The sequence below is a fragment of the Mustelus asterias genome, chromosome 1 (genome assembly GCF_964213995.1).
Source record: "Mustelus asterias chromosome 1, sMusAst1.hap1.1, whole genome shotgun sequence".
Taxonomy (NCBI): Eukaryota; Metazoa; Chordata; class Chondrichthyes; order Carcharhiniformes; family Triakidae; genus Mustelus; species Mustelus asterias.
In genome coordinates this window covers 158,338,832-158,362,116 of record NC_135801.1, presented here as the reverse complement: position 1 = coordinate 158,362,116, position 23,285 = coordinate 158,338,832, and the positions used below count along the sequence as shown (strand labels likewise).

General features: G+C 44.6%; 1 protein-coding gene across 1 annotated transcript; it reads right to left on the bottom strand.

Annotated features, from left to right (window-relative positions):
• Positions 1-546: 546 nt before the first annotated feature.
• LOC144511855 (protein FAM221B-like) lies at positions 547-16,309 on the bottom strand. Its single transcript, XM_078242284.1, has 6 exons — positions 16,101-16,309; positions 13,843-13,986; positions 12,355-12,465; positions 5,710-5,913; positions 3,139-3,258; positions 547-731 (listed from the first exon to the last, which is right to left on the bottom strand). Exons 1-6 carry the CDS (start codon positions 16,273-16,275, stop codon positions 547-549), a joined length of 939 nt encoding a protein of 312 aa, XP_078098410.1. The 5' UTR covers positions 16,276-16,309.
• Positions 16,310-23,285: the final 6,976 nt, after the last annotated feature.

The window sequence follows — 23,285 nt, the reverse complement described above, 5'->3', positions numbered from 1 at the left end:
TTGGATATACAGGAACCAACCAACGTTACTCTAAATAAAATTGTGTGAACAGGACAGGGGGTTCATCGGTTCAAGCTGGTAAAAGTTAAATTTTGATGTAAGGTAATATTCTCCCTCCCAAATACTAATCAGTACATGTTATAGTCCTTCATATAAAGCAGTGTAGACAAAAACCTTGGAACCATTTAAGAAACTGTTACATGCTACAACAGGAGGGTATTTGGATCTTTCTAGATGGATAAAGTAAGTTTGGTCAAATAACCATTCTTATCTGCAGCTATCTTGTGAACTACATTCAACAATGTGTCCCTGCTCACTCATACTTTGCAGCTGCACATGTTGTAAGGTAGAAAGGTCAGCCTGCTTTTCAGTTTCTAATTTGGTAGCAACTTTTCAAATATCTGTCATGCTTACTCTCATACTTGTTATCAGCTTTCTTTTAAAAACCGAGTTATGGACGATATGGATCTTGAACAAAACCAGACAAAATTGAGGATGTGAAATTTATTCAGACAGTGATATCTCTAATTGCTTATTACAGATTGCTCAGAATCCTTTTGGTCTGTTATCTGGTGGCAAAGCAGGTCTGGCTGAGCTGGAAGAAGGCCCTAGACGTGAATAGGATCCAGTACCACCAGTGATGGCTTGGTATGCAGAATCATCCTCCTCCCTCCCTGACAGGACTGCATTCCGCAAGTTGGGCATTTCTGCAAAGGGCAAGTAAGCTTCACCTGAAACCAGTCCAACAAGAAAATAAAATTAGGGGACACCAACATATTAAGGATAATTTTATGAGTCCATGCCTGCGGCAGGAATCCTCACATACTGCCAGTGTAAACTGGAAATTTGTGTGCCTACTGAACCAAATGTTTATGATCATTCAATTGAATGGTTGGGAAGTTGTAGGCTTTTGACATCCACATTTACAACCTGCACTGCTGATGGGCGTGGCTCTCTGTTGACAGCACGGATCGTAAAATTACACCAAATGTATCATGTAAGCAAGCTGCTACTCTTGCTAATTAATGTTCTAGGTGACAGCAGGAAACAAAACATCAGAGGGAAATATATATTTTGTAATTAAACTGTGGTGTGTCGCTGTACAAACACAACAGAAGAACATAACAAGTAAGAGCAGGAGTAGGCCATTCAGCCCCTTGAGTCTGCTTCACTGTGCAATACTCTGCAGCATCATTCCTAGGCCATAGAATGGAATAAGGTTTTGCCACTGGATGAGTCCATACCTCCACTGGGCCTCTTGGAAGAGCATTGCAGAATGAGCCACTCTTGAACTGAATTATTGCTTCCTGGGACCAATCCTGAACTTGACTTATACCAGAATAATAATTCAGCGGGATTTTCCACCCTGTGGTCTCCCACTGCCCTCCCACGGTGTGTTTTCAGGTCCCGCTAATTTCTATAGCCTATTTTCTACATCATGGAGTTGTGAAGGAGTGGGGGGGAAGTGATGGTCTTCAGCGGGACCGGAAGATCCTGCCAGCAGGAAGGGCTGGAAAATCCCACCCCATATCATTCCTTATGGATGGACTTTCAATTTTACCTTCCCATAGTCCTCACTCTCTCCAAAAGCATGTTGGTCTATCATAGGTCTTCCAAATATTCTTCCTGGTTTTCCTTTTTCATTTTTAATGTTTAACTGACACCCCTGTAAGCAAACCTTAGCCTCTGCAAACAATTTGCCTCAGTCAAGTGTGTCATTCCCCTGAATTACCATAACTTGCGGTGTATAAATCAACCCAGCGTATAAAACCCCATTTTTACAGTGCCAAAAATCATGGTTTTGTATGTACTCACTGTATAAATCAACTCTGTTTTTCAGATAGGGAATCTTACACTCACATTAGCCGGCCTCAACTTTTCACCCAGAAATGCATGTTTTACTGGCTTTATTTTATAAGTCAATGTATGAGATAAAGCAAGTGTTGCAAAGAAGAAGAGTAGGAGTTTAAGACATGTCCACACAACGCAGACTGTACCTGGCGTGGTGAATGACAACTGGAAATGGGTGCGCCAGTAAAATGAATGAAATATGCAGCTGCTTTCAAGCTAAAAGTCGTAACATTTGCTCACTTATCAAATAACTGCACTTTAGTGAAGGAATTCAGTGTCAATGAAAATTGTCGGGTGCTGTTAGAGCATCACATGACATCAGATCATTTAAAAGATCCACAATATCCAATTCGATGGATGGAGAGGAAGATGATTTGTTATGAAAGCCTGATCCAGAATGGGATCCTCACGATGGTGCCATAGCCCAAGTGACTCAGAAAAACATTGATGCGCTCTTTCTGTTGGATGCTGAAGACAATAAATTTAACATTTTTAATGAATTCTAATTGTAGTCAAAGGTATTTTTGTTCTATTAATTAATTCAATAAACTGTGCAACGTTAATCCAGTATGAACTACAGGTGTTATTTTTACACTTATTTCAAAATGGCACAATGCACACCAATATAAGGACTTCATATTTCATTCTTGTTATTTAAGTCAACCCTTGTTTCTAAAGGATTTTTGGAAGCTTCAAAAGTCGACTCATTTGCTGTGATCTATAGTGTCACAAAAACTTTAATTTCATCACTCTGGAATTTACAGCAACATGAATATTTAACATTCAAATTAAAGTTTATTTATTTGTTAGTCACAAGTAGGTTTACATTAACACTGCCATGAAGATACTGTGAAAATCCCCTAGTCGCCACACTCCGGCGCTTGTTCAGTAGATTGAAGGAGGATTTAGCCTGGCCACGACACCAACCAGCACATCTTTGGACTGGGAGGAAACCGGAGCACCCGGAGGAAACCCACGCAGACACTCAAATCCAATAAAATGAGGTCTCGCCCATTGTGGGCGTGCATCTTGTGACGTCACTGGCGAGGGGCAGGGAAAATTGCGATTCTCTCCAGATTTTCTGCCCGTGTCGCCGTTCTCTCTGACAGCGAGCGCGGGCTGAAAATCACCCCCATTGTTTTCATTCTGGTTCTACACTGATTCACGTTCCCATTCATTTTATAGCCCGTCCTCTCAGACTGAACAGTCTTCAGTCAATTTAAACTGATACTCTGTAATATCTGAAAACATTAACAAACAAGGGCAACTTTAGTGACACCTCCGTACCGTATGGGAGGCCAGCTTCTTTTCTATGTGCTTCTGTTTCAAAGAATGTTTGATGTTGCTCCCAATGTTTATCACAGGCTGCACAGAGGAAATTGGAATCAAAAGCTGGGCAAGAACAACCTGTTAAAAGAGCACATAGATTTAAAATAATATTGGTTTCAAATAATATTGGTTTAAAATAATATTAATCCAGTTTAACCACTATGACCTATTCTGGCAGTTATTTTTCTGCCAAAACTTGCTGGAGTTTTTTTTATTCATTTGTGGGAATTTGCGTCATTGGCTAGGCCAGCATTTATTGCCCATCCCTCGTTGCCCTGGAGAAGATGGTGGTGAGCTGCCTTCCTGAATCGCTGTAATCCATGTGCTGCGATTTGGCCCACAATGCCATATTTATACTTGTGTTATTGTATGATGTTTGGAGATCATTGTTGCAGGTCACTCAAATGTCTTTTCCTATGCTGTCGGAAGATATTCTTCATTTCTCATACTCCACTGATTTCCATTGAACTAAGCTGTGTGAAATGAGGTTATAATATTGCAGAATTTATTTTTTAGGGATTATAATCTTTAGCATGTGTCGATCATCGAGTTTTGAAAGGAATTAACAGCTGATACGAGAACAAAAACAGCTGTTTTTTAAGAATTGCAAGTTCTGTACTGTTTGCAACATGTTACTGTGATAGACACTAACTCCCCTGAGAACCCAGGACCTTTCCAAACACAGGAGCAATTTCACAAAATGGTGTACGTCCAAGATCTTCTAATTATGATTACAGAACTTCTGTATTAAACCTGTTAAAACATTCCAGTTGTGTGCTCTCTAAGTTTGTTTTTCTCAGCATCATGCACAATTAGACTGTTGTATGGTCAGAGAATGTGAAGAATGAAACAGGGAAAGAATACCAAATGAAAGAAAGGATACATGAGGACAGAGGGAGACAGCAGTGGAAGAAAATAGAGTTTTGGCTGGGACAACATTCGGTGACTATGTGATGGAGAGAAAGATTCTAAAGTGTTAGAAAGACAAGAAGAGGTTGATGGAATTATATAGAAATACAGAGGTCATGGGAGAGGAGTACCTCTCCGCACTAAAATTATTAACTATGAAGTAACTACATTATATTCTGTAGGTTTAGTGAATTATGAAAAAAACACAGCAGCATTGAGCCCATTCGAGCCAATGTCCAAGAAGCCACCATCACCATCCCTGTGTAGGTCCTGTCCCACTGGCAAGACAGACCCACCTGTGGTGATAGCACAGTGGTACACAATCAGGAAGGATTGAACCGGGGAGTCCTCAACATTGACTCCGGACCCTATGAAGTCTCATTGCATCAGGCTAAACGTGGGCAAGAAAACCTCCTGTTGATTACCACTACCATCCCCCTCAGCTGATGAATCAGTACTCCTCCATGTTAAACACCACTTGGAGGAAGCACTGAGGGTGGCAAGGGTGCAGAATGTACTTTGTGTGGAGAGCTTCAATTTCCATCACCAAGAGTGGCTCAGCAGCACTACTGACCGAGCTGTTTAAGTCCTAAAGAGCATAGCTGCTAGATTGGGCCTGTGGCAGGTGGAAGAGAACCAACAAAAGGTTAAAACCTATTTGACCCCATCCTCAGCTATCCATCTATCACAAATATACCTGTCCATTACAGCATTGGTAAGAGTGATCACCGCACAGTCCTTGTGGAGACAAGTGCTGTCTTCACATTGAGTGTAACCTCCATTGTGTTGTGTGACATGAACACTGTGCTAAACAGGATAGATTTCAAACAGACAAAACAACACAAAAATAGGCATCCATGAGGCACTGTGGGCCATCAGCAGTAGAACCACATTCAACCACAATCTGTAACCTCTTACCTGGCATACCTCCCACTCTACAATTGACCCTGGTTCAATGAAGAATGCAGGAGGGCATGCCAGGAGCAGCCCCAGGCATACCTAAAAATGTGTTGTAAACCTGCTGAAGCTACAACAAAGGACTACTTGCATGCTAAACAGCACTAAGGTGAGGAAGAACTTCTTCACTCAGGGAGTTGTGAACCTGTGGAATTCTCTACCACAGAAAGCTATTGGGGCCAGTTCGTTAGATATGTTCAAAAGGGAGCTGGACGTGGCCTTTGTGATTAAAGGGATCAAGGGGTATGGAGAGCAAGTGGGAGTGGGATACTGAAAGTGCATGATCAGCTATGATCATATTGAATGGTGGTGCAGGCTCGAAGGGCCAAATGGCCTATCCCTGCACCTATTTTCAATATTTCTATGCTTCTATAAGCAGTATGTGATAGACAGTACTAAGCAATTCCACAACAAACAGATGAGAACGAAGCTCTGCAGTCCTGCCACTTAAACAAGTTACTGGAGGAGGAGGCTCCACAAATATCTTCATTCTCAATCATGAGGGAGCTCAGCACATCAATGCATAGGCAAGGCAGAAACATTAGCAACAATCTTCAGCCAGAAGTACCGAGTGGAAGATCCATCTCAGCTTCTCCTGAGCCCCCAACATCACAGAAGTATAAATCAACATGGACGAAGATGATACCAAGCCTGCTGACCTACCACCAGCCTTGCAACTATGGCCTCCACCAACATTATGATCTTCGTGGTTATGTTTGCAACGACATTTAGCTCTCCAGGTGCTCGGGTCAAAGTTACTTCGTTTTCTCAGCCAGAATTCACCCACATCTTCAGGGCGGGAAGGGATGAAGGTGTAAGCTTTGCACTGACAGCCAGCCACCACACAGGGCACCCGAACACTCGTACCTGCAGCAACAAAATAAACAGCATTAGTCAATTCAACAAAACCACAGGAGACCATATAGATTCACCCCAAAGTTTCACTGATGGTGCAGCCTAATGCAGCCAGTGTGCTACTCAGAAAACTGAGCACTGCAGGCAGTGCATTCATTTTGCAGTTCTCCTGATTTCCCAGTCGTGGCCAGAAGAATTGGGCAGGCTGATTTGTGCGCCTGATTCTCCAACTTGTACGCTTGTTGAACAACAACAACAACTTATACTTATATAGCACCTTTAACATAATAAAATATCCCAAGATACTTCACACGAGCATTTTCAAACAGCATGTGACGTTGACCCACACAAGGAGGTATTAGGTTAGATGATCAAAAGCTTGATTGAAAAGACAGGGAACAGCATACGAACATACAAAATAGGAGCAGAAGTAGGCCATTCGGCCCCTCAAGGATGCTCTGCCATTCAATAAGATCATGGCTAATCTGTTTGTGTTTCGAGTTCCACATTCCCATCTACCCGATAACTTTTGATTCCTTTGCCTGACAAGTACCTATCTACTTCCGGATTTAAAACATTCAATTACCTCGCCTCTACCACCTTCAGAGGCAGAAAGTTCCAAAGTCACACAACCTGAGAGAAAACAATTCTCTTCTCTGTCCTAAAAGGGCGACTCCTAATCTTATAACTGTGTCCCCTAGTTCTGGACTCACCCACAAGAGGAAACATCCTTTCCATCTCCACCTTGTCAATACCATTCAAGATCTTTAAAGTTAAAGTTTAAAGTTTATTTATTAGTCACAAGTAGGTTTACATTAACACTGCAATGAAGTTACTGTGAAAATCCACTAGTCGCCACATTCCGGCGCCTGTTCGGGTACACTGAGGGAACATTTAGCATGGCCAACTCACCTAACCTGCACACTTTTGGACTGTGGCAGGAAACTGCTGCACCCAGAGGAAACCCACGTCGTAAAGTCACAGAAAAAAATGACATTCTTAATAAAAGCTTTTAGACATGGATTTTTCCTTTATTTTCTCCATAGGCTTCCCCAGGACGTGATAATCTACATCCCAGAGTACTTAAGCAAGTGGCTCTAGAAATATAGATGCATTGGTGGTCATCTTCCAGGATTCTATAGACTTTGGAACAGTCCCTGCAGATTGGAAGGTAGCTAATGTCACTCCAAAATTCAAAAAGGGAGGCAGAGAGAAAGCAGGGAATTATAGACCAGTAAACCTAACATTGGTGGGGGAAAATTCTCAAATCCATTTTCATAGAAATCATAGAATCCCTACAGTACAGAAAGAGGCCATTCGGCCCATCGAGTCTGCACTGACCACAATCCCACCCAGGCCCTACCCCCATATCCCTACATATTTTACCCGCTAATCCCTCTAATCTACGCATCCCAGGACACTAAGGGGCAATTTTAGCATGGCCAATCAACCTAACCCGCACATCTTTGGACTGTGGGAGGAAACCGGAGCACCCGGAGGAAACCCACGCAGACACGAGGAGAATGTGCAAACTCCACACAGACAATGACCCAAGCTGGGAATCGAACTCAGGTCCCTGGAGCTGTGAAGCAGTAGTGCTAACCACTGTGCTACCGTGCCGCCCATTTTCAAGGACTTTATAGTGGAGCATTTAGAAAGCAGTGGCAGGATCAGACAGAGTCAGCATGGATTTATGAAGGGGAAATCATGTTTGACAAATCTGTTGGAATTCTTTGAAGTTGCAAGCAGTAGAGTTGACAAGGAGGAGCCAGTCGATGTGGTATATTTGGACTTTCAGAAAGCGTTTGACAAAGTCCCACATAAGAGATTATCATGCAAGTTTAAAGAGCATGGGATTGGGGGAAGTGTATTGAGATGGATGGAAAACTGGTTGGCAGAGAGGAAACAAAGAGTAGGAATTAATTGGTGCTTTTCAAATTGGCAGGCAGTAACTAGTGGGGTGTCACAGGGATCGGTGCTGGGGCTGCAACTGTTCAAAATATATATTAATGATTTGGACGAGGGAACAAAATGTAACATCTCAAAGTTTACAGATGATACCAAGTTGGGTGGAAGGGTGAACTGTGATGAGGATGCAGAGATCCTTCAGAATGATCTGGACAGGTTGGGTGAGTGGGCAAATCAATGGCAGATGCAGTATAATTTGGATCAGTGTGAGGTTATTCACTTTGGAAGCAAAAACAAAAAGGCAGATTACTACCTGAATGGCTGTAAATTGGGAGAGGGGAGTGTGCAGCGGGTCCTGGGTGTCCTTGTGCAACAGTCACTGAAGGTAAGCATGCAGGTGCAGCAGGCGGTAAAGAAGGCAAATGGTATGTTGGCCTTCATTGTGAGAGGTTTTGAATACAGGAGCCGGGATGTGTTGTTGCAATTATACAGGGCCTTGGTGAGACCACACTTAGAATATTGTGTGCAGTTTTGGTCTCCTTTTCTGAGGAAGGATGTTCTTGCTCTCGAGGGAGTGCAGCGAAGGTTTACCAGGCTGATTCCAGGGATGGTGAGACTGTTGTATGAGGAGAGATTGACTAGGTTAAGGTTGTTTTCGCTGGAGTTCAGATGAATAAGGGAGAATCTCATAGAGATTTATAAAATTCTAACAGGACTAGACAGGGTAGATGCAGGGAGGATGTTCCCGATGATGTGGGAGTCCGGAACCAGGGGTCACAGTCTGAGGGGTAGACCATTTAGGATGGAGGTGATGAGATATTTCTTCACCCAAAGGGTGGTGAGCCTGTGGAATTCATTACCACAGGAAGTAGTTGATGCCAAAACATTGAATGTATTCAAGAGGCGGCTGAATATAGCACTTGGGGTGAATGGGATTAAAGGTTATGGGGAGAAAGCAGGATTAGGCTACTGAGTTGGACGATCAGCCATGATCGTAATGAATGCGGAGCAGGCTCGAAGGGCCAAATGGCCTCCTCCTGTTCCTCTCTTCTATGTTTCTATGTTTCTAATCCACAAACACAGTGGTAATCAATGATATTTTCTAGAATCTCTAAAATTATGTAAAAGTAAAAGATAGATGTGAAATATTTTTATCTCCATGATCTTGGAACAAATTATTAGCAGAATTCAGTCTGCAACATTTATTAGATACACTGATATTCTTCAAACTTGCCTGCTAAGTGAGACAATTTTTTTTTCAAACACAGTATTTTAGATGTTGTTATGTGTAATGAGAAAGGGTTAATTTGTAATCTCATAATAAGAGATCCTCTGGGTAAGAGTGATAGAATTTCACACCAAGTTCTGTGGCCACATACTTAAAATTTGAAATTTGAACTTAAGTGAAACCAATTACACAGTGATGAGGGACGTGTTAGGTAAAGTAGATCAGGAAATTTGATTAAAAGATAAGACAGTCGAAAAACCTGAAGATTGGAATAGTTTTAAAAACCAACTAAGGCTAAAAAGAAATTGGTAAAAGCTAGAATTTTACCGGCCCGCCCACCACAGGAATTGGAGTGGGCGAGGGGTGGAGCATAGGAAGGTCCATTGACCTCGGGTGGGATTTTATGGTTTCAGGATGAGCAAGGCCGTAAAATCCCACCCAAAACGAAAGAAAGTAGAATATGAGTGAACCAGCGAGAAATATCAATGGGGCGGTGATGCGCGATATTACTCACGAGGCTTGAGATGCTCAAGGAAATAAAGGCTTTTATTTACTATTACAACGAAGCTACCATATATAGTACACGATCCCAGACTGAGGGGTCCCAGACAGAGCAGTGACCTTTATACCTCTCCCAGGAGGCGGAGCCCGACTGGGATGTACCATAATAACTATAATACAGGTAGAACAGCCCAACCCTAACCCCAACAGTAACAAGTAGAACAACCCAACCCTAACCCCAACAGCAACATATATACAGACTCGTAGTACTGGCCAGACCCTGGCTCAGTACTACCTAGTGGGAACCAACGATGGTTCACCACAGGCGGCATGGTGGCACAGTGGTTAGCAATGTTGCCTGACAGCTCCAGGGACCTGGGTTCGATTCCCGGCTTAGGTTACTCTCTGTGTGGAGTTTGAACATTCTCCCTGTGTCTGCGTGGGTTTCCTCCGGGTGCTCCGGTTTCCCCCCACATTCCAAAGATGTGCGGGTTAGGTTTACTGGCCATGCTAAATTGCCCTTTAGTGTCCCGAGACGCGTAGGTTAGAGGGATTAGCGGGGTAAATATGTGGGGTTACAGGGATAGGGCCTGGGTGGGATTGTTGTTGGGCCGAATGGCCTCCTTCTGCACTGTAGGGATTCTATGATGATCTCTAACTTTGCAAGAGCTTCTACTGGTACATAAAAAGGAAGATTTGCAAAAATAAATGTGGGTCCCTTAGGGGTTGAGACAGAGGAGGAATTACAATGGAGAGCGACGAAACTTGGAACATTTAACCATCTTGGGAATCCAGATAGGGATACACACCCTTTGCCAAACGTACTGTGGAGAAATGGGAGTAGCCGAATGGGTGGAGCCAGTTATATTGCCTTGCGATACTGCAAAACTCAGTCTGCCATTATACCATCTACAAACAGCAGCACAGCAAAGGGGCTGTGCCCTTTTTGAATACATGGCACCATCTATATTGTGATCCAGTTTTCTATTAATAACCCCACAGCAAACCGGAGATAGGATGAAATCAAAGGATTAGATTATTTGTAGACACAAAATACGGGAGGGGGGTCACCACGTATCCCCCTGAGCATTCATACAGCAGAAGCGGGATAGAGAGAGAAAGATTTACGGGGGAAATCTATACTGTTTCTACTGGAACTTCTGGACCATCACCTACAAGACTGATTCACCTCTGCATGCCCATCACCTCATGTGAAGGCAACTCCAGTGGAAAAGTGGATACATCATTAGCTTTCAGCCTGCTACACTCTGTGAAAGAATATTTTATGGACATTTGATTCTGGACTCTGGACTCATCTGAAACAATCATTATTTTTTCTTTTCCCTGTAAATCTTTCTCTCTCTATTGTATGAGTGCCCAGTGGGCAGCACGGTAGCACAGTGGTTAGCACTGCAGCTTCACAGCTCCAGGGACCTGGGTTCGATTCCCGGCTTGGGTCACTGTCTGTGTGGAGTTTGCACATTCTCCTCGTGTCTGCGTGGGTTTCCTCTGGGTGCTCCGGTTTCCTCCCACAGTCCAAAGATGTGCGGGTTAGGTTGATTGGCCATGCTAAAAATTGCCCTTAGTGTCCTGAGGTGTGTAGGTTAGAGGGATTAGTGGGTAAATATATAGGGATATGGGGGTAGGGACTGGGTGAGATTGTGGTCGGTGCAGACTCGATGGGCCGAATGGCCTCTTTCTGTACTGTAGGGTTTCTATGATTTCTATGGTGACCCCTTCCCATATTTTGTGTCTGCAAATAATCTAATCCTGTCATTTAATCTATCTCCGGTTTGCTGTGGGGTTATTAATAGAAAACTGGATGATACCAAAACCGAGGGGTTGGGAAATACGCCACTGCTTAAAAAGCAGGAAATAAATCAAAACATCTTTCTGTTTATGGTGACGAGAGGAGAAATCAGGGCTGTTTAAATTAACTCCCTCCACATCGTAACAATATACTTGCTTCAGAGGTGAAGCAATGATGGTCTACTAGAATCTTGATTGATGTCCTGTGAGGAGAGATTGAGTTGACTTTGCCTTTCCTCACTAAAAAGGAGTTGGGGTTAGCTGCAGAGAGGCTGCTTCCTCCAATAGAGGCTCTAGGAAGGAATAGTCTCAGGATAAGGGGTCGGCCATTTACAACTGAGGAGAAATTTCTTCACTTAAAGGGTTCTGAATGCTCAGTCACTAAATATATATGAGACTTGGATCTATGGGCTCGAGGGGAATCAAGGGGAATGTGGATTGAGTGTGAGAGTGAAGCTGTGGCCAAATATCAGTCATTATCTTGATGAAGATGGAGCAGCTTCAAGGAGCCGAATGGCTTTTATTTCTTATGTCCGTACATTCAGAGTTTAATTGTACTGAATTTAGTTTGGGAATAAAATGAGATTGTCATCTTTGTGGTTGGGATAAAATGTCAATGTGATTGCTGCTACCAAGTAGGCATTATGATAAGAATATAACCAAGTACATTCTAGAAGGAAAAAGTTCATTTATCGAATCAAGCTGTTCCTTCTAGAGTCCATGTATGATTATCCCACCAAGATCTTCAGTGTCCGGCCCATCAGCTGATGAGCCCCGATTCTGAGAACCTAATTTTCCTGTCCCTAGTTCCTGTGAAATAAATAAAGACTACTATTCCAAACCTGAGATGTCAATGGTTTAATAACCACTGCTGTGCTGAGATCTGGAGTGATGTTGAGCTGATCCTTAGACTTGAGTGGAAGAAGCTGAGTTCAGTGCATTCCTGCCAGCTTATTTTTTACATTCAGCCAAAAATAATCAAATTAGGTACAAAGTTAGGTTCATACCAGTAAAATGTTCATGTTCAGCGAGGAGGTGTCCACAAAAGCACTTTGACTTTACTCCAACTCGGATGCAATCCCATTTGTACTCAGGACATCTCCATCCAATATAGATCCCTATCAAAGTGATACAATCACTCACAAATTGGTTATAAGCATAATAGCTGAACTATCTACAACTCACTTATTGTCAGTGAAAGTGCCTTAAGGCAAGATCGAAATGTACCAAAGTTCCAAGAGAATGTAAGAAAGGAAATTAGACTATTTTCTAAATGGGGAAATGCTTAGGAAATCAGAAACACAAAGGGACTTGGGAATCATTCTTCAAGATTCCCTTAAGGTTAGTGTGCAGGTTCCGTTGGCAGTTAGGAAAGCAAATGCAATGTTAGCATTCATGTCGAGAGGGCTAGAATACAAGAGCAGGGATGTACTTCTGAGTCTGTATAAGGCTCTGGTCAGACCCCATTTGGAATATTGTGAGCAGTTTAGGGCCCCATATTGAAGGAAGGATGTGCTGGCCTTGGAAAGGATCCAGAGGAGATTCACAAGAATGATCCCTGGAATGAAGAGCTTGTCATATGAGGAACGGTTGAGGGCTCTGAGTCTGTACTTGTTGGAGTTTAGGAGGATGAGGGGGGGATCTTATTGAAACTTACAGGATACTGCGAGGCCTGGATAGAGTGGATGTGGAGAGGATGTTTCCACTGGTAGGAAAAACTAGAACCAGAGGGCACAACCTCAGGCTAAAGGGACGATTCTTTAAAACTGAGATGAGGAGGAATTTCTTCAGCCAGAGTGGTGAATCTGTGGAACTCTTTGCCGCAGAAGGCTGTGGAGACCAGGTCACCGAGTGTCTTTAAGACAGAGATAAATAGGTTCTTGATTAATAAGGGCATCAGGAATTATTGGGAAAAGCCAGGAGAATGAGAATGATAAAAATATCAGCCATGATTGAATGGCGGAGCAGACTCGATGGGCTGAGTGGCCTAATTCTTATGGTCTTATGGAGGTATTCCTGCTCATACAGACTGAAAAACAGTATACCTCTCTTCCACAGTGCAATATTAGCACTTATGAAAATGCAAGGTTGGAGTTGTTCTTTCCGGTTCACGTTAGTCACCCTCCTGCTACTCTAACCAAAAACAGTAAGAAATCTCACAACACCAGGTTAAAGTCCAACAGGTTGGACTTTAACCTGGTGTTGTGAGACTTCTTACTGTGCCCATCCCAGTCCAACGCTGGCATTTCCACATCATGGCGAACCAAATATGCATATTAAACTAAGCCTTAGAAGAAAAAAATCTTCAGCCCCAGTGTGACTTTCCATCTTCACATGAAGGGGAACATTTGCTTCATGCCGTGTGTGCAAAAAATTTAGAATGTGTCTATGAAGTTTATAATTTTTGAAATATATCAGTCAGAAATCTTTGCTTCGATTGTGGCCTTGCCGGTATCTTCCGTATCCTGGGAACAGATAATAGGAATGAGAATCACCTGTTTGAAGTGCATCCAGTGCTGCCTCTCTCTCAGGATCAAACAGTTCCTTTACCCGAGTCCCAAACTGTTCTCTGTGCATTGCTTTGGCGACTGAGATGAGTTCAGCCTTTTCGGCTGGGACTATGGGTTTTACTGTATATCCTGTAAAAGACAAATGCAGGAAACCTCTCAATAGATAGATTCTCCAACCTACCCTCATCCTACTATTATGAACCATTTTTATTTTTCCTTTATTGATAAGTAAAGGTGAAGAGCCAAAATCTATATTGTCCGAAACAATCAAGGTTGGCAAGAGAGGAGGAAATGCTCGGAATTGAATGCTCCCTGGTGGCGGGTTTGGAGGCTGATGGGCACTTAATTGGACGTGAGGGTGCCAGGTGGGGACACTGCCACTTTCTCACATATGCCTCGAGGCTCGTGGATGGCTTCTGCCCTGATGCTAATTGAGGTCCTCAAGTGGATGATTAATGCCCACTTAAAGACCTCATCCTATTCAATCCGCAGCAGTAGGAAAGGGAAGGGTAGGTCCCTTATTCAAAGCCACTCAGTGCTTGGTCACCAACCATTGGGAAGAGGGTGCGCAGCTGGAAACCATCCCCCTACACTTTCCTTCAAACCCACCCCCCCTCCCCACTCCACCTCTGTTCCATGACCCACAGCTCATGACCCTCATTCAGCTCCCATTAAGATTGAGTCTTGGGCCCCTCCTGGGCCTTCGGTGTATGTATTACTGGCATCTGCCACTGCTCCTGGTGACACTGCTTGCTATGGAGAGCTGCAGGCCTCTTATTGGCCTTGAAGTGGGAAAAATATACAGATGGGTACACATAAAATGGCTGCCTGGCACATAAACAGTCACCTGGGAAAGAGACATTAAACAGGCACTGACTTTCAGTACAGACAGCCACCTGAGATTAAAACATAAAGGACAGACAGCTATTCAAAGTTAAACATGCAGGAATCAAATCCTGCAGGAAGCCAGCCAGGGCTTGAGGCACTCTTTAGGATAAGGACAATAGGGTTGGATAACGAGATTAGCTACAGGTGGGATTGGGAATACATAACTGCAGGAAAACCAATGACTGTAAATTACTATATGAATAGACAGAAACTAAAACCATTGATGGTCACTGATGAAGGAAATGTATCCATTCATAGAACAATGTGATGTCAACATGCTTATGTCTGTATCTGTCTGTATTTGTCTATAACAATGTGTTAACAATCAATCACTTACTTGATTACAATGATGTGATAATGGCTAGATGTCCGGTCCATCTATTGTGTAAAGGGTATAAAGATGGACTGCTCCTATTGTCTCATTGAGAGAAGGTTTGCTGCTTGTTAGTGCCTTTTCTCCACGAAGCTTCATTAAAATAAAACTGTATTCTTGAAACCTTCAAGCCTGACTTAGTGGTACATTTCCCACAACAGCCTGGAGCTCACGGGGAGCAGGATTTACACTTCCAGGATTCTTAGTCCCAGGGAAGGCCTTATGGTGGCCAATTAGGCACTTAATACAGTTGAGGAGGTGAAAGTTTCAGAGACTGCTGATACCTTTGGGATCACAGGTCCCTCAGCAGGTCAGTCGTGAAGTACATGGAGGGGAAGAAAATTAAGACTCTCCAAAGCTGACGAATGCTGGGGTGCATTTGCTTTGTCTCCTTGAATTCTCACAAGCAACAAACTGAGAACAAGAAACTCCGGACAACACCGGTTCTTTAAGGTGTTCTGTGTTGCTGTGGATAGTCACCTTTAGAATGGGCAGGTTGATTGGGTGAAACTTCTGAAGTAACACCAAAGGCCATAAAATAGAAGGCCACATTTCTATTTCCTATAATAAAGACGCATTTGTTATTACATTTATTGTGTTTTTAAAGGTTTTTCATCACCACAAAAGAAAACATAGAAAACATAAAAAAACATAAAACTTAATCCATGACCTAATCCATCTCCAAACACAATGGTTTGAACTCCTCCTTCGATTCTATTGCTGCTGCTCTGTGGTTTTGGACTTGATTAAAGATGGCAGCTCTGAATCTCCAGGGTGGACGTCCCAACTCCTGTCACAACTTTGGCACTTTTTATGGGGCTTTGACAAAACTCCCTCTGAAAGAGCAAGGTGTCAGCACACCTCCTCTGAATTTTTTTTAGCAAGTCTAGCCCCAGTCCCTAGACTTTGCATTCATCCAATGCAACCAGCATGAAGTGATAACTAAAGTGGACCTTGAAGTCAGCAGTACTTTTCACATTACCTTTTGGAACAAGCATTGTGTTTTGCTGCTGGGCTTGTGATGGTTGATATGGGACCAGAGCTTGGCTCGCTCCAGGTGTATTGCCTGCCTTGCTTCCTGGCACACCCTGGTTGGATTTGTGACCCGCAGCTTGTGTCTTTGCCTTTTGCTTTCCCGAGCCTCGACTAGAAGACATTGTGTGTGGGTGTTTGAGCTGTACTCAGTCACTGCAGCCAGACACTGAAACATTGACAAGTGAAATTAGGTTTCCATTTTAGGGCGTACATTTAGAACGTCATTTACATTAACAAACACGCAGTTAAGTTTCTTTAGAGCTTTGCAAAAACATAACTCTGTAAGGTTGTAAAGTCCTACCTGATTGGAAATGTAAACATGTGCGGTTGTGTTAAGTTGCATAGTAACCAGGAAACAGTTTGTATTAACAACAATGCAGACAGAGCAATGGGTGATAAGGCTGTCCTGGGCAGCACTAACACTGAAACAAGCAGTGAAAACAGAAAGCAAAGTTTATTTATTATTGTCACAACAAGGCTTACATTAACACTGCAATGAAGTTATTGTGAAAATGTCCTAGTCGTCACACACCGGCGCCTGTTGAGGTACACTGAGGGGAGAATTTAGCATGGCCAATGCACCTAATCAGCATGTCTTTCAGACTGTAGGAGGAAACCGGAGGCACCCGGAGGAAACCCACACAGACGTGGGAAGGACATGCAGTCTCCGCAAACAGTGATCCAAGCCGGGAATCAAACCTGGGTCCCTGGCGTTGTGAGGCAGCAGTGCCAAACACAGTGCTACCCAATAAATAGCACATTGTAAACAGCAATGAATTATTCTCTGCAGAACAAATTGACACTATGATGGAAGTAGCAGTTTAGTGGATGGCTTAAGATACACATTGAAGATGGAGAATGCAAAAAAACTTTGTGGTGGCATAGATACTAGTGTGGATTATCCAGCATGGATTTGGTGAAGGCAAATTGTGTTTAACTAACTTGATTGAGATTTTTGGTGAGGCAAGTAGGTTGATGAGTGGAATAGAGTCATAGATTTACAGCATGGAAACAGGCCCTATGGCCCAACTTGTCCGTGCCATCCTTTTTTTTAAACCCCTAAGCTAGTCCCAATTGCCCACATTTGGCCTACATGTGTATAGCTATAGATTTAAAGTGAGAGGGGAGAGATACAAAAGTGTCCAGGGGGGCAATTATTTCACACAGATGGCCAGAGGTAGTAGTAGAGGCGGGTACAATTTTGTCTTTTAAAAAGCATTTAGACTGTTACATGGGTAAGATGGGTATAGAGGGATATGGGCCAAATACAGGCAATTGGGATTAGCTTTGGGGTTTAAAACAAAGGGCGGCATGGACAAGTTGGTTTCCATGTTGTTTCCATGCTGTAAGCCTCTATGACTCTATGTGGTAGATGTGGTGTACATGCACTTCCAAAAAGTGTTTGATAAAGTGCCACATAACAGGCCTGCCAGCAAAGCGGAAACCCCTGGAATAAAAGGGGCAGTGAAAGCGTGAATACAAAGTTGGCTGAGTGACAAGGCACAAAGGCCGGGGTTACCTTGTTTGCGTGGGTTTCCTCCAGGTGTTCCAGTTTCCTCCCACACTCCAAAGATGTGCAGGTTAGGTGGATTGGCTATGCTAAATTATCCCTTAGTGTCAGGGAGATTAGCATATAAATATGTGGTGTTGCAGGGATAGGGCCTGGGTGGGATGCTTGTCGGTGCAGGCTCGATGGGCCGAATGGTCTCTTTCTGCACTGTAGGGATTCTATGATTTTATGGGATCCCGGGCTTTTAGTTGGGTCACAGAGTATGAACAATCATAAAACACTGATTTGGTCTCAAATGGAGTCTCGTGCCCAGTCTGGGCGGCACGCTTTCGGAAAGATGTGAGGTTTTAGAGTGGGTGCAGGGGAGATTAATGAGAATTATTTTTTAACTTCTTTGATGGGATGTGGTATTCACTGAAAAATCCACCATTTGTCACCAATCCCTAATTGCCTTTGAGAAGGTTCAAAGTTTAAAGTTTAGTAGTGAGCCACCTACCATTGTCCCTGTGGTATAGGTACACCCATGTTGCTGTGAGGGAAGGAGTTCCAGGATTTAAATCCAGCAACAGTGAAGGGATGGCAATATATTTACAAGTCAGGATGGTGGGTTGCTTGGAGAGGAACTGGCGGGTGCCCTTGTCCTTCTAGGTGGTAAAGGTTTGGATGGTGCTATCAAAGAACCATTGAGGAGGTGCTGCAGTGCATCTTATATATGGTAACACGGCTGCCACTGTGTGCCAGTGGTGGAGGGAATGAATATACAAGTTGGTGGGCGGGATGCTGATCAGGTGAACAGCTTTGTCCTGGATGGTGTCGAGCTTTATGAGTGTTGTTGGAGCTACACTCACCCAAGCAAGTGGAGAGTATCTACCACATTCCTGACTAATGCCCTGTGGATGGTGGATAGGCTTCGGGGAGTCAGGAGGTGAGTTACTTGCCGCAGGATTCCCAGCCTCTGACCTACTCTTGTAATCAGAGTATTCATATGGGTTAGTTGAGTTCAGTTACTCTTCAATGGTAACACCCCAGGATGTTGATAGTGAAGAATTCAGCAATAGTAATGCCATTGAATGTAAAACGTAATGGTTAGATTCTCCTCTTTTGGATGTAGTCAGTGCCTGGCATCTTTGTGGCATGAATATCACTTGCCACGTGTTGGCCCAAGCCTGGATATTGTCCAGGGCTTGTTGCATTTGGACATGGAATTCAGTAACCGTGAAGTTGTGAATGATACTGGTATTAGCGAACATCCGGGAATGGATCCAGGAATGAAGAATTTCAGCTGTGTGGATCAATTAGAGAAGCTGATGTTATCCTATGTAGAGAGGGTTGAGAGGAGATTTGATAGAGCTATTCAAAATTCTGAGGGACGAGGGAGAAAACTGACATATGATTGAAGGTGTGAAGTTGCTGATTCACATTCAGTGCAGAAGCCCCACCTACTGGTGAGTGTTGCAGCCCAAACTCCTGTCTGACATCCCTGTGAGTTTGCACACTTAGGCTGGAATTTACCCAGCCGTTCACACCGACAGGATTCTCCAGTCCCGCCGCAGTAAACGGAGATTTGGCTGAGTGCCAAATTCTCCGTCCTTGCTTGCAGCAGCAGTGAGGTGTGAACAGCTGGAAAATTACCGCCTTAGACTGCCTAATGGCCTTGTGAGTGTCAGTTTAAGGACCACTGGCTGTACTGCATGAATACCAGGTAGTTCTGAATGCTGTAGATTAGACAACTACTCCGGTGCAGCTCCAAAAAGGTGTGAGGTGTTTTATTAGCATATTGAAGCATATAGCAGCTAGCAGGGAAGGCAAGAACTATATAATGCACTCTGTGCCAGTGGATGGGTTTTGAGTGGGTTAGAATTTCAGATCCGTGGTGTCAGACATGTTTGGGTTTAAGAGTTGGTCCTTTAAATTGAACCTGATTTCCACTTGGATGAATGCTGCAGTGAGGTTTAATTTCACCCTCAGTGTGCCTGAAGTAATTACCAATATAGTGAAAACATCTTCATTATTGTTTTCGTTCTTCGGGGTATGAACTTTATTCCTGAATCATTAACATTTTAACCACAATTTGTCTCAGTTTCTTTATTTTTAAACTTGCACAAGGACACTGTCAAAAAAGAGCAATCCTTTTCTAAACCCTTTCACAGAATCACCACAGTGCAGAAGGAGGCCATTTGGCCCATCAAGTCTGCACCAACCACAATCCCACCCAGTCCCTATCCCCGTAGCCCCATACATTTACCCTGCTAATCCCCTGACATTAAGGGACAATTTAGCATGGACCAATCAACTTAACCCGCATATCTTTGGACTGTGGGAGGAAAGAGGAGCACCCGGAAGAAACCCATGCAGACACGATGAGAATGTGCAAACTCTATAGACAGCGACCCAAACCAGGAATCGAACCCAGGTCACTGGAGCTGTGAGGCAAGTGATAACCACTGTGCCACCGTTCCGCCAATTTGGAGTCCTTCCCTACCAATTTGGAGTCCTTCTTACCATGATTTGTGCTATGAATTGAGATGAAGAGCCCTAACGAGAGAACGGCTAAGCAGATAAAAAGCATTTCATGCTGATGAAAACAGGTGAAGAAAATTTGAGCGCAATTCCACAAAAAACATTTTCCAGTTGCAGCATGAAACACACTTACGGTGGCACAGTGGTTAGCACTGCTGCCTCACAGCATCAGGGACCCGTGTTCGATTCCTGGCTTGGGCGACTGTCTGTGTGAAGTTTGCACATTCTCCCAGTGTCTGTGTGGGTTTCCTCCGGGTGCTCCAGTTTCCTCCCACATTCTGAAAGACGTGCTGGTTAGGTGCATTGACCCGAACAGGCGCTGGAGTGTGGCGACCAGGGGAATTTCACAGTAGCTTCATTGCAGTGTTAATGTAAGCCTTATTTGTGACTAATAAATATACTTTTAAAAAAAAGGAAAAAGTATAAAATTGATACATCTGGAAATGATTCACACTGCAGTATGCCTGTAAACTGTGAGTGCACCCGGGTAAATGGAATAAAATCCTATTAGGTAGATTTTGGAAATTTTGACTCCCTGAGCTGTGCGGAGTACATACTGAGAAATTGGGGTTGAAAAGTCAATGTACCCAGTAGAACGTTCCTTTGGGAGAACATAATTTATAGTACAGGGGGAATTTTATGATTTTTTTCGACGTGTTGCCTTGGGTGAGAAGAACGGAGGGCAGTTTGTCAGCGGCCTTGCCAGATTTTCCTGCCAAATTTCCAAACACTTTGAAAGAAAAAATGGGAGGCGCGCGTCCGATGATGTCACGCTGGTGGAGCTGGCTCTGAATGAACCCACCTCGCCAGCAACCTCAGCCCCTGACATTTCGGGGTGCTATTTATAAAGGGAAATCGGAAAAAATTAACGTGAAAGCAGAAACTCCTCATGGAACCTCGCCCTCCCCCATGGACACAGGCCCCCCAACCCCTCCCCAGGGAACCAAACCCCCACCATGGACATGGGACCAACCCTCCCCCAGGGAGGCCCCCACCTCCCCCAATTCCACACCCCCATCCCCACCACCCCCCCATCCCCACAACACATCCCCCCCATCCCCATCCCCCCACCCCATTCCCACCCCCCCCCCCACCCCCACCCCCCCTCTACAGGCACTGCCAGGGTACGGCCTGAACATGACCCTTTTCCCCCTGGGGGCTATACTTACCTGTGCACCCAGATTCTGTTCGCCAGTTCCCCATTTTACTACACCTGTAGTAAACCCCACTGACGTGATATCACGGCAGCGAGGCCGGGGGGTGGGGGGGGGGGGGGTGGAGGTGCAGAGGGGGGCTAGTGAAATCACTACGTGGTAAGCTGATACAGCAGGGAGGCCCACTAAGTGCATGTTAATGTATGGTAATAGGGTTCCCGACCTTCCCTGGTGGGAACCCCATTGCATCATTGGAGGAACAATTCGGTGGGGAAATCCCAGCAACATGAAAGCCTTTTGGGATTCACCTCGATTCTCATCACCCCCCGCCTGCCCCCCCCCCCTCCCCCATTCCCGTCCACTAAAAACAGGGGCAGAAAATTCCCCCCTATATCTTTACTTTTTATGATTGACTTTCTAAAAAGAATATTTATTCAAGCAATTGAAAACTCGATCCACAGATGCAGGGTTTAGTTAATTGTATGGCTACCTTCCCCAGCACTGCTGGTCACATGCCAGATCGAGTGACAGTTCGAGTCACAGGACATGAATGGAATTCGGGACTCTGCTAAACAAACAAAACAATGATCTGCTAACTTTTTCAAAGAAAGTTGTTGGCTACTTGGATGGGTTTGACCATGAGGGCAGCAAATAATCACATCGCAAAACAAAAGTAACCCTAAGTAAATTGTCTAACCAAAGCTTACAATAAGAACCATTAAAATAGGAAACTATGGGCCTGATTTTATCATCGCATTGCGCCCATTTTCAGGTGCGAAACTTGGTAAAGTCGGGCGTGAGGCGAGTAGCGCGATCCGTGCCCCCCTCCGCTCCAGTTCCCCCTTTACCAAGATCCGAAAATGGCCACAATTGGGACCGCACCTGAAACAGTCATGACAGCCATTTAAATACATTTCCATTGACTTAATGGGCTGCATGCCCAACTTTACCTGCACTTCCCCCTTTACCATCACTTTCGCCAATCCAGAATCGGCGTGAACCAGACGTGCTCCATGTAAGCCTGATTCGGGGGCACTCCATCAGTGAGGATGTAAGTGCCTAGCGTCCGATGGCTCTCTGCTGCTTACGGGGAGCCCTTTCATTGTGGCCATTTTGTTCCTTGGGTCGGGGAGAGGGGGGCTCTGCGAGTGTATGGGGGCAGGGTGGAGGCTGTTGCTCGGCAGGGTGTCCAGTGTCCGATTTGCAGCACGGACCCTGATCTCAGCACTGACCTCGGGTCTTGTGGATGCTGCTGGGTCCTAGTGCATTCAGCACACTGCCAGCTGAAGGGTGTACACAAAGCCCTTGCAAATTGCACTGCTGCAACCTCTGAGCTTTTCAAGGAGCTGTGATTCTGGGGAGCACGTGGCTGGGGGAATGGGGGAGGTCTGTGATTCTGGGGTGCATATGGATGGGGGAATGGGCAGTATGGACAGTGACTGTTGCTGGGCCAGGGGCAAGCAGCATTCCTTAATCTCTACATGTGTTCCTCTCCACCTCCCCTCCCCACTTCAGAGTGACGAGGTGGCTTTTGCAATGCAACCGATCGATCTTGCTGTTATTTTGGCTGCTGCTGGAGCTGAGGAGGAGGAGCTGGAGGAAGAATTACGGCCACAGGAGGTCCAGGCTTACCATTTGCAGGAGTAGAGGGAGACGACCACCAGGTGACCGCTATTCACCCAGAGGCGGGGGGAGGGCGCAGGAGAAGGACGGAGCAGAGACCCCGGCAGTTCCGTGCACGAATGTCATTCAAACAGATGTCGGACACCGTGTGCCGCCGAAGGCTCCGCCTTCAAAAGGAGACAGTGCAACACCTGTGCAACCTGTTGCAGGACCTGGCACCTAGAGGCAGGCAGGGGGCACCCATTCTCAGTGGTTGCCAGATTGAGCGACACTATGAGCACAGGTTAATAAGCACAGGTTAAAGAGATGTGTATTGTCTCCAGAC